A 24,511-nucleotide genomic window follows, 5' to 3' on the forward strand; every position below is an offset into this window, starting at 1 on the left:
GACCAACGAAGGGTGGAAGTGCTCCTGTGATAAGCAAACTCCTGAAATTAAAGTTAAGCATCATAACTGGATAGTTTTATTCAACATTAATGTCTCACTTGTTATAGTTGGAAATTAATCATTCTCTCAGCTGTATTCCTTGATGTTGAAATGTGTTATGCTTGTTTTAACAGCTTATTTTGAATTAAAGACTTAAAATTAAACCACAAAAAGGAGAAAAAGTTCGTTCTCTGTTTAACCAGCTGCTTTTACACAGCTGTGCTTCGCACTCACGGTTGCTAGGCGACGTGAGCTACACAGAGGTGACGGCAGCTGATATGAAGGCTAGCCGCTCACTTCCGGCCTTTGTGGGCTGTGAAAGACGTGGGCCGGGTCCTTCGCAGGATGCGGCCCCTAATTTGGACATTGTGCATCGATATAATCTGTATGCCGGGAACTCGCGCACTGAGAAACGTTCCACGGTGCAAAGTGCGATTAAAATGCGTTAAAATTTTTAACGCGTTAATTTCCCCATAATTAATTAATCGAAATTAACGCGTTAAAGTCCCACCCCTAATATAAACATAGTAAATATTTAGAAATAGTGGACAAGAGATACAAAATAGAAAATACTAAAGCAGCGTAAATAATTAAAGTGAATAACATAATACAATAATGACAATAATGACTACTAGTATGTCCAGCAGTTTAAAGTATACCTACCCGCTTGGCCATCATCCTTTATTTAGCTGTTGGCTGGTAGCTGATAACCTCCTTTGACCTGCAGTACATTAATGTAATATAATCTACAGAAATACTTTTGTAATACATTACACTATTAGTGGAGGCCCAGTATACTTCACAGTTCAACTAAATGGAAGCTTCCATTTTTAAGGTAAAGCAGAATGTGAGTCAAGTTTGCTTTCAGTTGCTGAAGCCAAGGTCCAGGCACTGTTCACACAGCAGGAAAAAAAAAAAAAACTTATTTCCCCTGTCTGTGACAATGTTATTGCTTCAATTGCCTATAGTTCCCAAAAGCCCTGACTGGACAAAGAAACAGACGAGATGTTCTTAAAGGCCTCCCTCTGTGCTCCACACTGTTTGACCTTTTTGCTGATTTAGCATGTCCTTGTGGACAGCGTGCTTTGCTTCAAGACAGAGACATACATCGCCCGAGTGGACGTTCATGTGCTCTCCAACCCATTCATTCAACGAGAAGAAATTACATTTTCCAATTGTCTGCGGCAAGATGATGGAAGTACATTGGGGGCAAAAGGATGTGTGGAGAAACACAATCAGCACAGCACAGAGCCCACAAACATACCATCAAAGTGAATTTCATAGAAATAACATTTTCAAAGCACAATCAAAGACTTTTGACCTTTGTGCTCAGTTTCGGTTTGGCTGCTTGTGCTAGGAGCTCGATCCTCGCTTTGTTTGTCATGCTTTAAGTTTCACATCTTTTTCCTGGGAGCACAACATGGCTGCATTAATTACAGCTTTAATTGGGAAATATACAAGTATACTAAGTTAAAAATATCTTAAATGCGCAGCAAATCTCTGCAGGGACAATATGTCCTCCTAGGAACATTATGCTGTAAACAAAGAAAAAAGAAACATTTAGATAAAAAAAGGAACATAATTTCCCCTTATTGGCTATATCTGGAAGCACTGAAATTCTTGAAGTATTCAACACTTACAAGAAGTAAATGTCGTACCTTTGGGAATCAGTTTCTATGCTTCTGGGGATTGTGTCATAATTTTGTCATCTCATTATTGTCTGTTTGTTTGATTTTTTATCTACACTGTAAAACTGTGCTATGATTAAAACACCGTTTGATTACAAATGATGATCCAATTTACTGGCTAAAAGGGATTTGGGATACATAACCAAAAACTTAATTAGGCACATTCCCCAAAAAACTGGCGAAATATGATTAACCGAAATCTGGAACAGCTGTTGGACAAGCACAATCCAGATGGATTTATTGGCAAGTCCACCAAGGACTAAAAGAGTGGAGTCTAATTAGCTGAAACAGCAAGTCCTGTAGTCTTACCTGTGAAAGCATGGAGTAAATGGCCTTGGAAGACTTCATGAGGATCGGAAGCTGTCACCCACTCCACTGCTCACCTCTCAGATTCATAGTACTCGAGTAATTGCCACATATATAGGGCACAATTCAAGGTTGTGATTGTATATCTATTGTAATAATTATACAATACCACCTTTAAAAATCTTTGACACAGAACCAACCCTGCAGTAATAAAACTGGCTGCGTTTTGTGTATGACACAGAAACTTAGGCTTGCCTTCAAAGGGACAGCTGAGCTTCAGTGCTGATTTTATTCAAGCCTAACGAACGACATGCTGACCAGGACATCTTGAGTTTAGTATTTCAGAATCTAAACGGTCCGCACGCTGTCCATGGTGCTGAAGCAGTTTCTTTCTATACTACTGTATGGATGTTGTGAGGTTTCAGAGTAAATAGTGAATAGAATAGACTTCACAATTCGTATATATCATTCTTAAAAGTGGCCTTACTGATGCAAAGTGTGTCTTGTTAAAATAACTTCAGTACCTCAGTGACGTCTTAAATGCAGATGCAAAAGTGTGTCACCTATGTGCGCACACTTTTTTCCCCAGTGGTTTCAGATTACTCAGCCAATCAACAAGCCAAAATATGCAGCAGTGCAGCAGTAAAGAGAGGGATGAAGAAGACCGGCAGCAAGGAAATATGGCTGTAAACAAATTGGCTTTACTGTGGAAGAAATACCGTTAACACATTTGTGAGTGCTCAAGAATGCATTCAGTGGATTATAGCGAATACTACAGAATGTGTAAACACGGCTTTTGTTTGCTTGCAGGAAAATTAAACTGGCCACCTTTAAGAGGCACAATGTTCGTTGCAAACAGTGCAGCATGGTTAGATTTTCTCCTTTGTGTCTATGTGACCACTCCATTTATCCTGTATTGTATAGCCATATGGTGGCTCCTTTTTACCTGCTCCTACTCCATATGCAATTTGGCCACCTAGTCCCTGCATGCAGTGAACTCCAGAATTTGGATAGAATCAGAGTTCAAACTTGGAAAGCCGTGGTGTAAAATTTTAAATTATATTAATATTCTTTACCAACATGTTGGAGTGGAATCTTGGACTCGTGTTTTGTCCAAATAGCTTTTAAAACTGATAATGAGGTTGTGTTGTTTTATAGTGTTTAGCTAATCTGTAGCAGATGGTGTGGATATTGTATTGTGACAGTGCTCTTTAACTCATGTTTCAGTGTTAGCAGCTGAACAGTAAGCTGTTACACAGTGTTTCCTGTGGTGAAAGCCTAAAAAATAATGATAAGCTGTTCTTGGATGTTGTGTTGGGTGCAATTTATTTTTATTTTAGAGATATTTAAAATAAAATGTAGCTTAATACTGCAGTGTGACATCATAGCTGCTGCATTCATGTGTTTTACTGAACAAAGTAGCCTTCTTTGCTGCAGTTATTACGTGTCTTTATCCCACCATACGTTTACCTTAGAGGTGAAATGATCTGCAGGGTGAGAGATCAGCAGCTCCCTCTGAATAAACCTGCCAATCTTTCAGGTTACAAGCTACTTGGTGTGTTGCTTCTTCTCTGTCTGTCTGTGGTCATCTCACTTGCCCCATTCACTTCTTTGAGTCGTGTGGTTCAGTGTCGCCGTCACTCTATTGCGCCCCCCTCTCTATTTGTTTCATCTTATCTCCCCTCATCCCTTTTCTTCCTTAACTATTTCACTCTCTTTCTCATTCTCCACGCTTCTCTTGCTCTCACTTTATCTTAACCCCTCCATCTCTTCCTCCTCCTCCTCCTGTACCCCAGTCTCATCAGACAAACACAGAGAGTGATCCACAAGCACCATCCCTCACATCTCCAATGAGTACCTTGTTATCATCTTGTCCCCACAGCGGCATTCTGTCTGGCTCCGTCTCAGCTTGGATTCCGTCACTAATGGGACCGCATCATTTTCGACAGCTGCAATTCGTCAGTGTTGACAAACAGAGACATGGTGCAGCTATGTGAACACAGCTCAAAGGGATTGTAGACTAATGCTTCGGTCTGATTTACACATTTACAAAAGGCTTTTTAAAACAACTTTGGCTTTTTAGCACAGGCTTTTACCACATGACCTGTAAAGACAATATGAATATATATTGCCTGTCCTTTTGTTAATTAAAGTAATGTCAGCCACAATCTCAGTGCCAGAGAAAACAATGCATTAAATATTTATTAGACTTAAGAGAGTAACGACAACAGACAGTTAGTGTCAGTGTGCTACATATGAACCTCAGAAGTTTCTATATGGTGCCTCAGGCTCTTTGCATCTGTTTAATAGAGGTTAAATGAAACTTCATGAAAGCCTAAACAATAGCACATGTTAGAGTTTGCCTCCATCTCGCAGCCCACTAATCGTCTCCACTGGGTCCTGCAGGGCAACAAGAAAGACTCTCAGAATTTGTATGCCAATCTATTTCTATTTTCTTTGACCGCATCGCTAACTAAATTTACTTGTTTTTGTGAGCGCTGCTTTCATCTCTCTCTTATGTTCCAAAATCAAATCCACTGCACAAACAACTGTCTCTGTTTTATTTTTTTATTTTTATTTCTGTTTCAGTTATTTAATTCTGTTGAAAGAAAAAAAAAAACTACTGAAGCTTTTTTCTAAGATTAATGCATAGTCTGTATTCAAGTTCACATTTGTTTTCAGATATGTCATAATATAATACACAATGCAACAATACTAGCTACAATTTAAAGAGTTTTTAAATTAAAGCTGCAACTCATTTTTTACCAGTGTGGCCATAAAGAAATCCCTCTCTAATGTGAGTTTATATTCAAGTGAGAAAATTATATTTTGTTCAAAAATGGATCATAATGTTTAGCTACAGCTGCTGTTTTTTTTTTTTTTTCTATTATGAGGAGGACTGTTATCTAAGATTTGTGTTTTTGTAGCAGACATCAGAAATAATGATATTCTTTAAAAGAGCCTGAATTTAAGCACATGCCCATGCTACAGTACTGTTTGGTCTGTTGTTTATATGTCACATTATATCATGACATCGTGATATTTTATGATATGATTTATTATTGTAAAATTAAAATGATACAGTGCTTTTGTTCCAGGTGCATAAACACTACAAATGGACAATGTTAGTCCATTGGTAGATGGTTGTGGGGCAACTTGATGATGTTATAATATATCAAGCATAATTCAGGTTTTATGGATATAAATAAGATGCTATTGTTGTGAAATTAAAATGCTACAGTGATTTTATAAGGTGTCATAAAGCATCATAATATGTGATGTAGATAAGAACCTTCAGGGCCCTGGGATGTACCTGTGTGCCAAGTTTTTCTGTCAAACAGAAAAGCAGACTTTGTGTATTACTGTGTAGTAAAGTATGTGCTTGTGTCTTTTGATCCAGTTAGTCTCAAAGATGCAGTGTTTATGTGTTCCTGTTTTTTTCAGGTAAATTTTAACAATTAGGTGTGGATTTGTCTGTCATCTGTTAGATTGGCTCTGCTATAGGAAGAGTTCTGTGCAGACACCACAGACTTTTTCAACATTCCTAAGGGTATCTGAATATAGTTTTTGGATAGGCTTGCACAAATTGGAACCCAAAGTAAGTGTAAAATAACTTTTCTCTCCCCTAGAAAGGTCAAAAGCCGGACTTGTTGAAAATTCTGAAATAACCCTTAAAGGTTAGAATGGCCTGGACGGTAACACCAGTCAGAGCAAACATTTTAATTTCCTGTTAGTGGACATTAGGCAGCTCGTGCAGTGAACTGAGGAGAGCTGTGTGCTGAAGCTTATCGTGTTTGAAGAGAGGCAGGTACACTGATCTGTGTTAATAACGTGGTGGTAAGAGCCATTCAGCCCAGCCAGCGGTTATGGCCTGCCAGTGTATTACCAGTGACATCACAGATCAGACTGCATTTGGCTCCGCTTGGCCTGCTCTCATTAGAATAGACATCCTGCAGGAGACCCTGCTGGTCATATACACACTGCCCTTTAAAGTATGGTCAAAGAGCATCTGTAAAAGCCTCACAGAAAATTCTTTGTAGCTGTTATCAGATAACAGTCAGTATAACTAAATGTTTGGTATGTAGATCAGGCTTAGCTGTCTTCAGGAACACAAAAACCAAGAAGGAAATGTGCAAACAGTCTTAGGAAAGATAGAAATATTCCCTTCGATGTGTTCCGATTTATGCTCCTCGGTTCAGAAAGATCGCTCTCATTTTCACTGAATGTTCAGTGATTTTTAACCACAATGTCTTCTGGCCTGTTTATGCTTTAGTCATGGGATCTTGGGCTCATCTGTAATCTTATTTTAATCAGGCTTTGCAGGAATATTTTAATTTATAGCTGGCTGAAAAAAAAATCTCTCTGAGCTTCTTGGAGTCTGAACAGAGCCAGAGCATTAAATATTTCAATAAACAAGTAGATTTTAAATATTTTATGGGCAGAACGATTGATATGAACTGAAACTGCTTTATAAAACATTAAAGGACCTGTGTCCATCTGAAGTATTCAGATTTGCATGGTTTTCTCAGAGCAGTGCTAGTGCCATGGCCTTTTTAGCTGCATTTAAGCCAGGACTCTGGAGAAATACGTGCAGCACTATTGTGATTGTCAGAGCATTCATTCATCGTGGGAGGAGAGAAATTTGCTTAACAGGAATCTGTTCTCTCTCCCAGGCATTCTCTTTCTTTATCTGACTTCGAAACTCCCCTGATATGCCTTTCTCGCCCAATGCTGCTCTCTTTCACTGGGGTGAACACAGAAGAATAACGCTGCATAAAATTTCAAAGGGTGAACAAAACACATTGAAGAGCGTGGGATGTGGCCAAGTGGAAAAAAAAAATTCTCTGCAGGGTTAGGGAGTAGAAGGAGAGGGGTTTAGCTTGTGTACTATCACATCTGTGCCTTTCCACAGAGAGTCAGTCCTGCGAATTTTGGCTTGCTGAGTATACTGCGGTACTGATTCACTCAGATAAAACAAGGTCTTCGCAAATGTACAAATCCCAAACTTAATTACTATGAACCAAAATGGAAATGAACTCAATTATGAAGATATTGCCACACATTTACCCCTCAGTCTTTTCTGTATTTAATTAAATTCGTTTCTTTGTTTTTGTTTTTTTTTGCCAACCTTTCCCTATTTTATTTATTTGAATAATACATATAATTAAGAGAAAACATATATTGCAAAAAAAAAAAAATTACAGTTTAAAGTTATTTTTAACAAGTTTCTTGCACTAATTCAAAGTTGTTGATAAGTGAAGATATACAGAGTCTTTTGCTTGATAAGATATTTTAAGGTGTGGTCTTCTATTACCAGTACACTACTCATGATGATTAATGACAAATATACTTTGGAAATATATTTGTTGTGTGGTATCTGATATGCCTCTGTTTTAAACTTCATATATGGTTTTATTTATCATTTTAAGAGATATGCATAATAGCTGAGGCCTTCTTAGCTGAGGCCCTTTACCTTAAGGCCCTTTTCTCTCTCTGACCAAATAAGGAAAGGTATGTATACCAGAGGCTCTCTGAGTCCTCTGAAACTGGTTCCAGTCAGTCTATAGGTGACATCACATGCAATGTAAACCAGATGTTAGAGCCTATATAAGACAGGAACTGCCATCGTTCTGGGAGAGAGACTGAGAGAAAGGATTGGCATTCCTCTCCCAAACGTAACCATAACGTTTGTCAGACATTGTCTTCTATGTAAATAAAAGTTTATGTTACCATAAAGACGGTGTCGGCGGAGGATTTCTTCAAACCACATGGAACAGAAAAGATACAACAGTTGACTCATTTTAGCAGTCATTATTTTGTCATCCATCTGAGAGAACAATGACACCTGCTGTGACTATACTACTGGACAGTCCCCATGCTTTTATTTTGAAAATTACTAATTTTCCCTCACTTCTGTAACTCTGGAGATTTGCTGCTATCTGGATAACTAGAACGTGCAGGCAGTTGAGAACTGCTCCATGCGCCAAGCTCACCGAGGCTGCAGAGCATAACAAACACTGGCATCGCAGTACATTCTCAGGAGAAGTGACTCACTGGAGAAGCAGCTGATTTTATTGCTCCATTATTTATTTGTCACAAACAGTACTGTTTAGTTTGGATGTGCCTCCATTTGAGTGTGCACCCACATCCAATGTGATTTACTTTGATGTGTGAAACACTTGATTATGGCCAGAATGAGTATCCTGATTATTTTGACAAATATTTTGTTATTTACCTTGATTATTCGTTGATTTTAGTGACAAAAATGTTCACATAAACATAACACTGCTCTCACATTCATGTTGTTCTACATGGACTCATCAACAGGGCACTGCTTTCAGTTTTACATTACACTGCATTCCAGACAAATAAGGTGTTTTCCACCTGATCTAAGTGCATTTAATAGAAACAGAATACATTTTTCACAAAATTCATTGTACCTGCATTGGGTGTGAATAAAAGTCATAGCAGAGTACTTGACAGCTGTGAGATTCCTCTCTACCCCCCCCCCCCCCACCCCACCCCACCCCACCCCACCCCCACCCCCACCCCCAACATTTTGCATATTGCGCAGGTATTGTTACTTTGGAAAAATAATTGCGTCTTTTGTCCAGTGTGCTAACCATTTTTCTTGAAGTCTTTGTCACTCACCTTGTTTAGTGAACACTTATCTTTGGCCAAATAGATTGTGATTGTGTTGGTGATTTCAGTGTGTCTTTGTGAGCTGGATGGATACACAGACGTGCTGTACAGGCTAACTTTGCTTTTATGGACGTCTAACTTGATGCTGGAAGATTCATGTTAGCAACCATTACAACGTTTTCCTATGCCTTCATACATTCATCCTACTGCAGTTTGTGGTGTGTTTTCATGAGGCTGAATGAATTAGTGGTGTTGCTTTGCAGTGCAGATACAACTCTGCAACACTCTTTGCATATGATTTGTTATTGGTTAACATAACTTGCCCTGAATTTGAAGTATTTCCAAACAACAGATGACAATCTGCTTTGAGGGACATCTTTAGTGCCAGATGTAATGTTACGAGGGCAGACTACATCCAGGACACTTCATGTTGCGCTGTGCAGGAAAAAGGTGTGGCACATGCAGACACATCATCGGGCAGTGATTTAGGGAGTGCTTGAATAGCTTTAGCTTTTCGATATATTGGCAGAGCATGAATTTTCAACATCAATATTCATTTATTTTGTGGGAAGCCAAAATCATGATTGAGATTAATACGTGATTAATGTCCAGCCCTAATGTGAGGTATATCTTCCCATTTTTCACATTCATTGCTCAGGCAGCCACCTTTTTTTCTTTTTTAAACTGTGCCTAGGGGCTGTGGTATTATTCAACATTATTTTTATGAGTTACACCTGTGTTAATGAGAGTGCACTGTTACTACCAACCAGTGCATGCAGTGGATGACAATGGGAGAACAAGTCAATATGACTTCTTCTTTAGAAAGATTCACTATATTGGCCGAAGTGTTCACTCACCCATACAAATCATTGAATTCAGGTGTTCCAATCACTTCCATGGTGTAATAACCAAGCACCTAGGCATGCAGACTGCTTCTACAAACATTTGTGAAAGCATGGGTCGCTCTCAGGAGCTCAGTGAATTCCAGTGTGGTACTGTGATAGGATGCCACCTGTGCAACAAGTCCAGTCGTGAAATTTTCTCACTAGTAGGCCATGTAAAATCACAGAGCAGGGTCAGCGGATGCTGAGGCACATTGTGCACAGTGTCAGCAACTTTCTGCAGAGTCACTTCCAAACTTCATGTGGCCCTCAGATTAGCTCAAAAACAGTGTGCAGAGAGCTTCATGGAATGAGTTTCCATGTCCGAGAAGCTGCATCCAAGCCTTACATAACCAAGCGCAATGCAAAGCCTTGGACGCAATGGTGTAAAGCACACTGACACTGGACTCTAGAGCAGCTGAGACGTGTTGCTTGTAGTGACGACTCACACTTTTCTGTCTGGCAATCTGATGGACAATACTGGGTTTGGTGGTTGCCAGGAGAACGTTTCTTGTCTGACTGCATTGTACCAAGTGTAAAGTTTGGTGGAGGGGGGATTATGGTGTGGGGTTGTTTTTCAGGTTTGGGCTCGGCCCCTTAGTTCCAGTGAAAGGAACTCTTAATGCTTCAGCATACCAAGACATTTTGGACTATTTAATGCTCCCAACTTTGTGGGAACAGTTTGGAGATGGCCCCTTCCTGATCCTACAAGGTCCACGAAGAGACAGATGAGTGAGTTTGGTGTGGAAGAACTTGACTGGCCTGCACAGAGTCCTGACCTCAACCTGACAGAACACCTTTGGGATGAATTAGAGCGGAGACTGTGAGCCAGACCTTCTAGTCCAACATCAGTGTCTGACCTCACAAATGCACTTCTGGAAGAATGGTCAAAATTCCCATAAACACACACCTAAACCTTGTGGAAAGCCTTCCCAGAAGAACTGAAGCTCTGCAAAGGGTGGGCCGACATATTAAACTGTATGGATTAAGAATGGGATGTCACTCAAGTTCATATGTGTGTGAAGGCAGACGAGCAAATATCTTTGGTAATATAGTGTAAGTTCTGATTATCTAGCGGCTTTCAATGTTGGCAGTTCATTCAAAGTGTGCGTGCCCAGATTCTCCAGCTTGCCTTTATGTATGTGTATGTGTGGGTGACACGAGATGGCTGAATATTGCTGATTTAGGCTGTGGTAGCTCATGTAATGGAGGATTTTGCATCTTTATTTCCAGCCATAATTTGCACATCACCAAAAAATCTGCTGGAGGTCCAAATTTCTGCTGAACATACAAAACGCCACATATCATAAATATCTACCGATAACCAATTTTCTCTAACATAGTACATTCATGAAGTAAATGAGTAATTTCACAGTATTTGCCTCTACAAGTTTCTGGGAGATAAATATTCCTGAATTATCTTTAATTGTAATTGAGCAATTTATGTTTTAAAAAAGTCACTCCAAGCCTTGTGGAGAAATTTAGAATTTTGTCAAACTGAACATTAAATTGTAGATAAAGAACCTCCTCATGCCTCATATGCCATAAGTAAAATAATATATATATACAAAATTTCTAAGTAGCTTTCTAAACCGATCAGACCAGCTCTACAATATTAACGACTGTAAATTTGACAACCTTAAATAACATGATTAAAAAATAATAAAAGCTTCCTTGTGGCTCTAATAATTGAGCATTTGCCATCATTTTGATTCATCTTCCAAAGAAGTGTAAAGACCAAAATAAAATAACTGGAAAGTTTTTTAAAAAAATAGCCTGTCGTATGTTGATAAAATATTAAAACATAGTTTGTTAATCACAAATAACTCGGAAAAGATTGTGGCAGTCACAACAGTTTATTATTATGCTTTCAATATTTTTATCCAATGTAGTTTCAGCACTGGTAGAGCCTGTTGACCCTGAGAATGTCAGTGTTAGACATGCCTTGAGTCTGGCCGATGGGAACGGTGGGATCAGGGATGGGAGTTAAGGTTTCCGAATCTGGAGTAATTCCAAAGGCAGTTCTGTGCATTTGGACAAATGTAATGAGCAGATAAATGATTTAGAATTTTTTTTTCTGTGGAAAATAATTAGATTTAGTATATTTGACTTACAGTTGCATTTTTGTTCAGCCTTACCTTCCATATTGCATTATAGAGGAGTAATCATAGTTAGTGTTGAGATTATTGGTATCCATCTTGTAAAAGTTGTCAGTATAATCTGATGAAAAAAATATGAATAATAACATTTAAAAAATAATTTAAAGGGTAAAGCAAAAAAAAAAAAACCCAAAGCAAAACAGTCTCAGTGATTTAATCATAAATGATGTTGTGAGATTTTTACCTTGTTGGATCTTTTCCCAGTTGATTCTGATATGCTGGTCGCGGTCACTCCGAGTGTGCTCATGGTAGAAACCGAGTGCGTGCAGCAGCTCATGCTGGACGATGCCATGGACTACGCAGCCAAACCTCTGCAGTGACACCACCTGCTTGTCTCCGATACGACCCACCAAAGACGAACAGCTAAACACGGAAACAGTATAAGAAACCAAAGTAAATGATATATAACATGCAGTGAAAGTTACATTAATCATCAGGTCTGTACATTGTCTTTTGCTGTTAGTATATCTCAGTTCTCTGATAAGGACACATTATTCCAACAGGCCGAAACAGTTGTGCTAAACTTTGTTGTTTTTTCACACTAACCTGTAAACATGCATGGTTGACATCACAGAGGACATGTACAGCATGTATCAGGGCAGGGTTTTAACAAACTAAGGGAAAGCAGGCTAGATTTAAAAAGCCTGCTCCTGGGGCACCTGGGTGGCTTAGCCGGCAACCACGTGCATATGCCGCGTTGCGGTGCGGGCGGCGCGGGTTCGAGTCCCAGCCTGTCACCAATGCGTGTCTTCCCCTGTATCTTTCCCCCATTTCCTGTTTCTCTCCACTACCCATAAAAGCCGCTGTGGCCAAAAATGGAAAAAAAAAAAAAAAGCCTGCTCCTGATGAGTGCATGTTGCAGCAGTTAGCTGTGTGTATGCATCTCCCTTTAGAAAATGGGTGCAAGTAGGTTGAAGGCCACTTCACATATCTGAAAATGAGAACTCTGGGTTGTTTCTTCAGAAAATGCACCCAAAGATCATTTGTGCAATCTGTTACTCTGTTATGACCATTTTAAAGTTATGCAACTTTCAGCTGATGTGTGTGTGTTTAGTTTCTTTTTCTTTTTTTTTTTGCGTGCGTGTGTCAGCCAAGGGAAATTTCAAAAAGGTTCCACATGAAAGTCAAACTCCAGTCCCTTGGTCCCAAGTTAACTGTGTTTGAATTAGTTTTCAGATGCAGTTTTTTTTTAAATTACATCTGGTTCAAAACTAAACTAAACCAACAGAAAAAAAAAATATGATCTGCTCTGTTTTGTAATCTAGAAAAAGACCAACAGAAGCTCAAATGTCAACCCTGTCATCCGCTGTAAAGATGTTTGCAGTCAAGGAATTTGCAGAGTGCCCTCTGGTGGACAAATTATGCAACACTCATAACATGGTTGAAGGGTGTTTCTCCTGTCTCTTCCTTACTTCTTTAATTTTCATTTTATTGGTTCTCATAAATGAAAATAACAAATAGCTAATATCGAAAGGCACTATTTTATTATGTTTATAATTCACATAAATGTTCACAGACGATATATTTTTCTTCTGCCATTATACATTGTGCAGTAATTGCAATAATTAAGGCATTATTATAGCTTTTCCTATTGTGTTTATGCTCAGACATGGCATCACAAGGTAACATTTATGGAGGAATTCGAGTCTAGTTTAATGCACAAGTAATTCGCAGTTAATTCAGACATGTGTTCATTTGCATTTAGCTGCAACCACAATGATTCCTGACTGCAACCAAAGTATTTTCGGTAATAGATGGGAGACCAGATAGAAACTCAACTTTACAATATGTCCTTTAGCTTAAACTCCTGAAATAAGCAAGAATATATTTATTGCACATTTCTCTTTTTGCAGATGGAGTTATCTTGAGCGTTTCGAGTGTATTATGTTTACTCCTCCCTTCAAACATTGGAGTGCTGCAGTAAATAACTTACCCAGCTCTCGGTTCAATGCTTAGGTACGCCACCTCCGTTGTACGTGGAATGAAACGAATGCAGGTTGCTGTAGCAAAGCCGTTCATGGCACCTAAAATTGTCGTCTTCTCAGCATCGCCTACAATTGTGAATAACTTAATCAGTGATGTTACTGTCTCAGTAGATAAAAGAATGTTAACATGCTGTAACATTAAACCCACTATATTTTCCGCTTAGAACGTAAGGGACTTCAACATTTCTGGTGGTAGAAGACTTTTGCCACAGACAGGAATATTGGCTATTTAAGCACTTCATAGCATTTCTGGTTCTTGGAATGAGCATGTCTCCCTCGATCAGAAAGTCCGTAGATCCTATTAAAATGAAAGAAAGAATGACATCCAAAGTGTCAAAGTAAGGTATTGCTGTTTTTCTCCAAAGAACTAATTTCCTTTACTGAACGTAGAAATGTGACGCTGATAATGACAGAAAGTATTAACACCCCCCCGCTTTTCTTGTAATATAATGACTGAATACTCACCATTGTTCATTCTGAGGATAGTTGAGGTAATGTCTTTCTCTGAGATCTCTAATGAATGGAAGAAAATCAGAAGTCAGACACTCTTATTTTCACCATAAGAAAGAGCGATACTGTTGGTTAGACAGGGCCGCACCTGTATTTGGTCACTTACCATTATTAGTAGCATGATCCTGTGAAAATAAGACAGAAAAAAAAATCACTTCATATTTTCATTTTCATTACATGTATTTAATGCTATGTTGTTGATAAAGATAGACGATGTGGGCAACGTGCTATTCAATAAATGCAGTATTTACAAGCTGTTCTACTTTTTACTGAATATTTTCTTACAAGGTCATAATGAGCATTGCAGAGGCCCAGAAGCAGCAGCAGAAGCAGAGCAACTGTTGTCCCGAGATCCATTTTGGTCTGAAGGTGCTGATCCTTAAGGTATCACTTCAGTGACTTGACTTGTCTCTCCACCAACTGATGCTAAAACCCAGTCAGGGGTGAACTTATATGCAAGCTGTCAAGGTGTGTCTGTGTACAGAGATTAGTGGCTGGGGTTCAGTAGGCTTTGTCTTAGACACACAGCTGATAAGAGCGCCCTGCCCACCCTGGCCCACTGTTTCCACACCGATAATCTTATTCTGGGGGGGATTACAGTGGCCACAGGCTGGTGTCAACTTGCTTAGCATCAGATTTCAGAAGGCATTTTTAACCAGCAGGAGGTTGTCTCATGAGATGTGGGCATGCCCCAAAGTTTTATCCCAAAACTGACAAATACAACACTGGAAACACAATGTAAAGAGTTTGCAGGCACTGCTTTCATGTAGTAGTTTTTAAACCATTTACTAACTTGACTGCTAACAGGCTGACGTACAGTATGTGGGTTTAAAATTAGAGCTAGACAGCCAGTGAAAGAGCATCTGTGAATCAGTGAATCATTTTTTTTTTTCACTGTCTTAGATGTCAGGATTTTCTACTTGTTCACCGAATATGACAGAACACAGGATTGGATTTTGATCTCTATCTTCTTTTGCACCTAGAATATATCCCAGAAAATAATTTGCATAATAGTTGCACCTCTGTTTTGAATAAATCATTTTAGTACGTTTTTAGAAGAATAATTACACAACCATTTGACTAAAATGTGCACTTTTTTGACAGATTTAGACAATGAAAAAAACTAATAATACCATTATGTTAATGGAAATATGGAGCCATAAAAAAAGTGCGTTGTTTTTTGTTGCAGAGGGAGAGATGTACTGTAGATGAATACTGAGCAACATCAGCTGTGGTTGGTTGAGCTCTATGAAAACATATTTATTTGTTTTGTGGGCAGCAGTGGTGCAGTTGTTAGCACTGTCGCCTCACAGCGAGGAGGTCCTGTGTTTGGATCAGCCAGCTGGCTGGAGCCTCTCTGTGTGAAGTTTACATGTTTTCCTTGTGCCTAAATGCCAGGCACTGTCTTCCTCCCATAGTGCAAAGACATGCATGTTAGGTCAGCTGGTGATTTTAAAAAGGCTGTAGGTGTGAATATCAGTGTGAATGGCTGTCTGTCACTCTGTGTTAGCCCTGCGATGGAGAGGCGATCTGTCCCACCTTTTGCCCTATGACAGCACTCATCCCCCAGCTAAGAAAGCAGTTAAGAAAATGAATGGATGGATATTTATTTGCTAGTTCAATTTCTTCATCTCCAAATATCAACATTTCTTAGATTAATTGCATGAATTTTGAGTAAAGGCAATTAAGTGTAATTTTGAAATAAATCATAATTATTATTTGATTTCTGATTGCTTAGGAAACAGAAATCATATGAATATTGCTTTGGTTTGGAGCGGTGGTGGTGTAACCACCTACGATGCTGTTCTTTTTTTTCTTTTTTTTTTGTCTTCCACCCAGAACACTTTATTTTACGATGCCAAAGAGCAGCTCATTTTACTGCTGGCATCCACACAGAGTTTCTCTTTGTTTTAACCCTTTAAGAGGTCGATCACTAAAAACCGAAGTGCTACAGATTCCATCAGTGCATTTCATAATAAAATGCACGTTCTCTAACTAAACAATCGCTGTGAGCCTTCAGATGCCACACATAGTTTTTATTTTACTCTGGGCATAACTGGTTGTTAAAATGGGTTGTTTCAAATAATAATATTAGCTCAATTACTGGCTACAATTTCCTGTATTCATTAATCAAGCTCTGCCGGTACAACAGTGATTATCTTATGCAGACTGGATGTTGGTCAGACAATGATGAACTAAAAACTCAAAATGCAGAGTGAATTGTTTTAGAGTCTCACTCATAAATCATCATGCTCCAGTGTGTTGTTTACAGGAAAAGAGAGAGATGCCGTCTGGCTTCCCAGCAGCATAAACATTTTTCCGGTCTGATTTTTGCATGTCGAGACCGGCGCTTTGAAAAGAGATTCCATCACGGCAACCTTTAAATGATGTGGTCTTCTGCTGTACATCACAATAATGTGGCATTTATTATCAGCGAGTGAAAATTACACCGTGCGGCTGTGTGTATTTGTGTGGGTGCATGTGTGTCTTAGAGAGAAATGGTGCTGTAAACGTGTGCATCTTTTGCATGTGTGAACTCCCTTCACTGCAAATTAAATAATAAGAGCCTATGTATTTGTGTGTTTTACAATGTTTGCATGAAGTGTTTATGAGTACATCTGTGTGTGTGTGTGTGTGTGTGTGTGTGTGTGTGTGTGTGTGTGTGTGTGTGTGTGTGTGTGTGTGTGTGTGTGTGTGTGTGTGTGTGTGCGTGTACTGCCTGCATGTCTGTGCCTGTCCACTTGGGGGGATCCGTGTGGGTGCATAGGTAATCCAATTTGTGTTTTGGACTCGAAGCACAGCACGAGTAATATTCAGTGATGTATGAGCCATCCATTCGGTTGAGCTTTATTTCTAATGCTTTCGAACTGCAAGAAGAGGTAGGTCTTATTCAACTAGATGTCAGTCTAGTACATCTGCACTTTTGTTAGGTTGTTAGATTGTTGTTTTGGTGGACATGCTTCAGAAAACCCATCACCCACATCACATTTAGCTGTCTTTTATTTCTTTACCTCTTCCTCCTACAGGTATATGCAATACTAAAGGTCTGCTTTGACATCACTGATACCTACCACTACTCAAAGCCAGATATAATCTGACTTTACAGGGTCATGTGTTTATATTCCAAACAAGCAGCAAACTTAATCCAATGCCAAAGTGCTCAAAGATGCAGTTCCTCAAATGGCCAAGTCAGTCCTCATAGACTCCAATATTAAAATGCCTAGATTTATAGCAAAAAAAGCAACAATGTCTCATACCCCCCTTTGTCACAATGTTTTTGAGCTCAACGTTTTAAGCTGTCTCAAGGGTTGAGGTTTGACAGAAGGATACTAACAGAGGCAGCTGTAGCCGTGTACTAGTAGCTGCTAGTCTTCACCTCAGCCATTCCGAGTCAACAAAATGGGCCTCATTTTTATTGCGGCTATCGGACAAATAAACTACTTCATTAAAAAACATTTGAACATGGCATTGCAAAAATGGGACTTCTAAAAACTAAAGGCAGCAGCAGAACAGAAAATAGTGACATATTTTGTTCAGAGGATACAGACTGAAATGTTATGTTACATTAGCTTAAGTATTTATGTAATATTAATGTTATATGAATAACATTGCAATGGCTAAGATTCTGAAGCGTGAGGCAATGCAAAAATTTTAGTCTATGGGAACATAGTTGATTTCACAACAGCATTGCCGGCTGGATCAAAGAAGTTGGACACGTGTATTTCAGGATACCGAGAAGGATACCAATTTGGATGTTGATAACATGAATGGGAACTTACTCAACTTGAATTCTTTGAACAGGTCTAAATGGCAATCTTTTAGGTTTTAGTTTTTTGCAAAATTGGCTTTGTTTCTCTTTTGCATATTAATCATCACCCCTTAGTAATCTCCCTTAATGCAAAGTACTTCCATTACTATTTTTTAATTAACAAATCGAGGAGAAGGTATTGTGTGGCAGCTGCGCCGGTCGCCATCGTCCAGGTGTAGTTTTTCCAGTGCTTGTGGGCTTTCTTCTCTTTCTTCTTCAGAGAGCACTTGTGCTGCCTCCTGTCAGTTCCAGACAAACTGCAGTGTTACATAAGTTGCTACGGTACCTACAGTGCTAATACTGTAAAAACAAGTACCATTTTTGTATTGAAAGGTAACCTAGGTACTGGTTCTGGTGACATCCCTGCAATTTATTGTCCAGCCCATCCATGAAATGTGTGGCACAGTTTTGGTTACATTCCAGTATTTTATGTTTATGCTACTTAGCATTAATTAGCAGGTTTTGATATGATTACTTTTGGCTGCAAAAAAAAAAAAAAGTGCTCACAACCAAAGTGGTAAAATTCACAAACCAACACAATGGTTATATCCGTACATTTTATGAATTCAGCATATTTTCAGATGTATCACACAAAACAAATATAGCAATAGCAAGATAGGTGGATGGATAAGTCTGATTTATATACAGCAGAGGACACCCCCCATCTTAACTTGTGACAAGTCAGTATTTTCTAAATTTGGGTTGAAAATAAAGAAAGAAATCCAGCTATACAGAAAACAGAAGTCTGATGTACGTACATAAGACAAGAAGACACACTATATATTATGTGGAAGAGGGTGCAGGTGGATAATGTTAGCACAGGTTTTGGTACAATATACAATATCAGAATAGAAGTGAAATATATATATATATATATATATATATATATATATATATATATATATATATATATATTTTTTTTTTTTTTTTTTTCTTTTTAATGGATTAGTAATTGGAAGTAGTGGAGCAGATGGGAACTTTTGGCACCTTGTTCCTGAACACCAAACAACAGTGATGGCATACCCTAGCCCTTCACTGAACTATAGTACATCTGAGTCTTTCTCTCTGACACTATGTGGGCAGCCAAGGACAACAGTCAATGAGCAATATCAATTTATGTAATAGACTATTAAACAGTGTGCTTAACATTTAGAATTGCTACACTGGTGTTCAGTGGGAGTGTGTGCCAGGAAGTCCACTGCCGTGATAATCGCCCTCTGAAATGAAACACATTAGCCTGCTCTGCTGGCTCTTACTCACTTTAGCTTCTCCTCCTACAGTTGGTTGTCTGACCCAACACAGATGCCCTACCTACACTCCCTCTTTTTACCTTTAGCTCTGAATATGACTGCATGTCAAAATAACAATTAGCTGTTTTATATACTGCATTCATGTCTGTGATCCCTCTCATTATGTACTGTTGCATGCAATGTGTTGAAATTTACAAGCCATTTCTTCTATTTATTTGTCTCCCTGGCTGGCTAATTTCAACTCTGACACATTGCTTTTACAGCGCTCACAGTAATAAATGTATTTGCTTTTTGGTTTTTGTTTTTTACAAGCCAAAATCTTTGAAGACTTTCTAGAAGTAGCTCTGTGCCTGTCTCCTTTCTGTCCCTCTTTTTGTTCGGCCTACCAGAGTCAATCTGCGAAGGTAAACATCGCGTTCATAGTAATTGACATTCAGACAAACAGGAACAAATACATCAAATATGAACACTGTCTTAATTGGTGTGCATTACCAGGCTTGTAAGAGCTTGTGAAAAGTAAATTAAATCACATGTCATTGTCGATTGATTAAGCCACAATCTAGTTGCGCAGTCCATTCAGAGAATAATTGCGTCTGATGGATGAGGTGTCACGCGGTTTATGAGGCACATTTGAAACTGATAATCTTAAAGGTCTTGGAAAAGTAGCAGCAAAAGTAAAAAATAGAGAATGTTTTTTTGGTCAGGCTGTGGCATATCAGTGTCCTTTGCATGCCTGGTGGGAAGAGTCCACTGCAGCCAACACTGTAGCAAATGTAAAATAAAATTCGCAAAATGTGTTCAGCTGGCGATTGTAGACTTTTTTGGAGAAAAACCCACTTTCAACACATCAATGTCTTTATTGGTACCAGTTATAGTGTGGTACGTGCCTTGCTCAGGGGTACATCAAAACTGATTATGAGCGAGAGAAGAGTGTGACTCATTCATTCTGCCCACCCACGTTTTCCCAGCTCGCCTAGAACTGATGATGTTAGAGAAGTAGCTGCAATCCCATTTCCCTTCCTTCAGGCAAAAGTTGCTGAGATAAACCCTTTCTGTTAGCACTTCTGTGCAGATACTGTAATACGATCATTTTTAACTTTGAGAACATTAATGAAATAATTTAACATATGTACTCATCTCAGCCCCAGTGTGGAACAACATATCTTGCATAGATATAACAACTGCTTTTTTTGGGCTATCCACAATGTTCTGTAGGTTTCCTGCGGTGAAGTTGTGATATTACACCATACCTTTAGAGTTTTCTCTATAATGTTTTGGGTTCTTAATCATACAATATACACTGCCTTGAGATGACTGTTGATGTGATTTCGTAGCATCATTATCGTGTACTGACATTATACACTTTTCTGCATCAGTTAGAACTAAAACCAGCCTTCTAGGGTCCCAGTCTGCTGTGTTGTTTTTGGAGGATTATGCTTTGGTAAACATTCTTAAGTAAATCATTTAAAATTGTAAATATCTTGATATAATACAGTGCTGAGCAAATATTTTAAACCACCCCTTATTTCTTTATATTTTGCTAGGAAACTGTGAAATATGGGCACATGGAAATGCACTCTATAAAGTAAACAGAGTTTGTACAGTTCTAACGAGCTTGAAAGTCAATATTTGGTGTGACCACCTTTATTGTTCAGCACAGGCTGAATTCTCTGAGGCAGCTTTCTTGTCATTTTTTAAAATATCCTTCAGTAATAGTTCTCTACACTTCTTGAAGGACGTTCAAAGCTCTCCTTTGGATGTTGGCTGCCTTTTGTTCCATTCTCTGTCAACATGATCCCACACTGCTTCAGTAATATTGAGGTCCTGGTTCTGGGGAGGTACGTCCATGACTGATAGTGTTCCACTGTGTGTTTTTCTATCCAGGTATTGGCACTGCGTTTAGGATCATTGTCATGCTGAAAAATGAAGCTGCTGCTGAGCAGATGCTTTGCAGATGCTGATGGATCAGGTGAAGGGCCAGAAGCATTTCTCAGGTCCTGTGTCAGGTCTTTTTCCCTATTTCTTAAGGACATGACTGTTCATGGGATAGATAATTTTTTAGGCCTGCCACTTCTTCTGCTGCCCAGTTTCCACACATTTTTTTGAAAAGGACACACTGCACACCATGCCAAGATATGCCACGTTTCTGATTAATAGCTCGTTGGGAATCACCTTGGTGGTGCAAAAGTACTATTTTATGCGTTTTTCCAACAGGCTTCTAGTAAAAAAGTGCATAAAGATACAGTTTGGTTATTTACTATGTGTAAACGCATAACAAACGACTTGGCGAATGAGTTAGGTGCCTTTTTCATGCTCGAATGATTCATCAGTGAGTGTTGAGTGGCTTAACAAACCAAAAAGCTTTTCTGAAAAGTCATGTGCAAGGACTGGACTGTAAATGATTTTTTTAAAACAGCAGCTGATGCTCAAAGAAAAACTTTGAAAGAGCTTGAGAAATTCTGGAGAACTATTGATCAAGACCACTTTAAAAAGCAGAAGAAAGTCTGACTCCTTGGAAGCAAAATGTAAAGACATGAGACTGGCTCAAAACTTTTGCACAGTACTGTGCAATATAAGACATTTAAAGTGCAAGCCTTAATGATTACACTGGCTTAACTTTACAATGACCAATTTTGTTTCACTATTTGTACGTTTCACCCAGCCACACCCACGGACTGTTAGTGAACACCTCATTGAATCAGATTACACAACACAGGATTATGAGGATGTTTGTTAAACTTCTTTGTGGTTTACTTTGGTAAAGCTCGCCAAAGGTTGTGATGGTAAGCGAGGTACTGTAGGTGCTACTATGATACACATATGACTGATCGGAGTGGGTTGGCCAGTCATGAGTTATTATTGCTTCAGATTAAATTGCACTAGTATTACACATCCTTGTAAAGTAGTGTGTTTTTGTGGCCCTTTTCAGTTCACTATACATGTTGGTGTATACTGAAGTAGTAATAAATAGTGTTTTTTTAAACTTTGGTTAACATCCAGTTCTTCTGTCTCCTCCTCCACCTCCTTAAATGCCCTAGTCAGTGCACGCATGCTAGCTTAAGTTTTTCCACTAAATGCAGAAAATCCTCTAATGAGGCTTTAGGCACTGCTATTTTTCATCTCCACCGTTTCACCAAGCTGTAGTTAACATCACATGAAATAAGCACCCTTCAGTTAACAAGACTCACTGGAAAAATTCATATTCATTAGAACTCAAACTCTCTCAAAACCAAATTAATTAGTGCAAGACTGTAACAGTTTGTGTTTTGTGATATCGTAGTATGAGCCTAGGCAATTGGTGGATTTTTGTAGTGTAGCTAACTTGAACTAAAGAGGCATTTCCCCCGTCTATGCTGCTGATATTGGAAGACGTGTAGCCCATATTTCCAAGAGCATTGCTCAGTGAGAGATCTCTAAAACCCATTTCCTGCCTGGCTTAGAATAATGAGGAGTTAGAGCCTGCTGGCAGAGCTTAGCTGCACACCTCCCCAGTGAAAAAGTTATGGATGATATACAGTCGCAAATACACACGTGAGTGCACACGCACGCACGCACGCACACACACACACACACACACACACACACACACACACACACACACACACACACACTTCACACTCAAAGACATGGACATATGCCCCCTGGAGGTGTTATGGATAGCTGAATTTTGCAAAGCCACCCAGCAGGCAGTACCGTCAGCCAGCCTGCACTGTGGGCATTGATAGGACAATCAGTTCACTCTGGAGCCATCATAGCCAATCATCAGACAGTTTCTTGGCAGACTGCACCCAATCTTCAGAGGGTTGCCAGATCCCCTATCCTCAGTGAGCTGTTGCTGGCTTACTGCTAGCCAACCATAAAAAGAGCTGCTACCTTGCGTCAGCCAATCGTATGAGTGCTGGCCAGAGTTAGTCCTATCAACAGATAACTGCTGCACTGTTACAGCCAATCTGGGCTTTATCCTTCCCTACAGATGTCCGATTAGTGTTGTTTAGGGAAATCAAACTGCCACAACAGGCCCACTGTGCCAATGTGGCACCATAAATGGAGAGAATAGTAAAATGGGATAGGAAAGGCCCACAAAGGCTTACTTAACTGCAATACTGTGATACCCCGGCTGTTGTACTGTGATGCTGTGTTTGTGAGTGTTTGACCATGCAGCAGTGTTGTTCACAAAATATAGTTTCATATCTCAGTTTCCCTAATAATAATCTGAGCCAGCGGGTCCTGCTTAACTGTGGATGTCTCTCATTAATGAGACTTTAAATTTACCAGCATGTACTTGTCAAGGCCTATAAGTTTATTCCTCATAAACCTGTTCTGGCTTTCACGAGCCAAGGACATGTTCACTGAACTCAAGTCGTGTCCATTTTAATGGCCCTATAACACATGCCAGCATCTTAAGGTGGCAGAGCCATTAGATCAGATGATAGTACAGAGGTTTTTAGACGTACTCGAGCTTTTCTGCTTTCACTGCAAAATGTTGCAGGTAATGTATGAGCCTCTCTCATTTGTATTTGTTTGCACAAGATTATGCATGTTTATGTTAATCCATTCCAAGTTTGTTTTAGACCATTCAACCCCTCTTCGGCATAGTAGCAAGAAGAGCTAACAGAGCCTGGAATCTCTGCCCATGTAGGAATACAAGTAATTTTCACTTAAATAGACATTACGTTCTCTCCCCCTGTTTTAAAGCACAATCCAAAAAAAATCATCACATGCTTTTATTGTAAGTCAGTACCCAAACCCTTTTCATGCACAACATGAAATGACAGCATATGTTGGTGGAAAGTCACAAACCTCTGCGTGCAAAAGAATTTTTATTATTAATCGTAACAGCTCAGTGAAATTCAGTAAAGCTACTTTTAGTGCCCCAGAGTGTTGTACAGTATATGCTGGCTGACTGGCCACTTAAGACAGAGATATTAATCATATTAGTTACAAGTGCTTCTTTTTTTTTTTTTGCCATAAAAAGTTATATTGTAAACAAAAAACAAAAAAAATGCATGTATCTGTTAACTCTTTTCTTTTCACAGTGCTTGTGGTAACGCCAAACAGATATTTTCATCAACGGATAATCTGTTAATCATTTCCTTTATAAATCCCTTAATTTATTCATCTGTAAATTAGCACAAAAAATAACGGCTGCACTTTAACTGATTCCAAGTTAATGGCTTCTAATTGCTGGATTTTCTGTTTAATGGTTCAGTTTCCTACCATAGCCTAGTTTGTGTGTGGCATTT

At 39.0% G+C, this 24,511-nt stretch overlaps 2 protein-coding genes across 2 annotated transcripts in view; one reads left to right on the plus strand and one right to left on the minus strand.

Annotated features, from left to right (window-relative positions):
* The window catches only part of LOC115774319 (MAM domain-containing glycosylphosphatidylinositol anchor protein 2), a 195,920-nt gene that overhangs the window by 34,221 nt on the left and 137,188 nt on the right, over window positions 1-24,511 (plus strand). The window lies entirely within an intron of this gene.
* Window positions 11,451-14,618, minus strand: LOC115774318 (low choriolytic enzyme-like). The gene is made up of 8 exons (XM_030721529.1): window positions 14,496-14,618; window positions 14,317-14,335; window positions 14,166-14,213; window positions 13,849-13,998; window positions 13,649-13,766; window positions 11,900-12,078; window positions 11,695-11,776; window positions 11,451-11,580 (listed from the first exon to the last, which is right to left on the minus strand). The coding sequence occupies exons 1-8, from the start codon at window positions 14,565-14,567 to the stop codon at window positions 11,451-11,453; spliced, it is 798 nt and encodes a 265-aa protein (XP_030577389.1). The 5' UTR covers window positions 14,568-14,618.

The sequence above is a fragment of the Archocentrus centrarchus genome, chromosome 24, assembly GCF_007364275.1.
Source record: "Archocentrus centrarchus isolate MPI-CPG fArcCen1 chromosome 24, fArcCen1, whole genome shotgun sequence".
Lineage (NCBI taxonomy): Eukaryota > Metazoa > Chordata > Actinopteri > Cichliformes > Cichlidae > Archocentrus > Archocentrus centrarchus.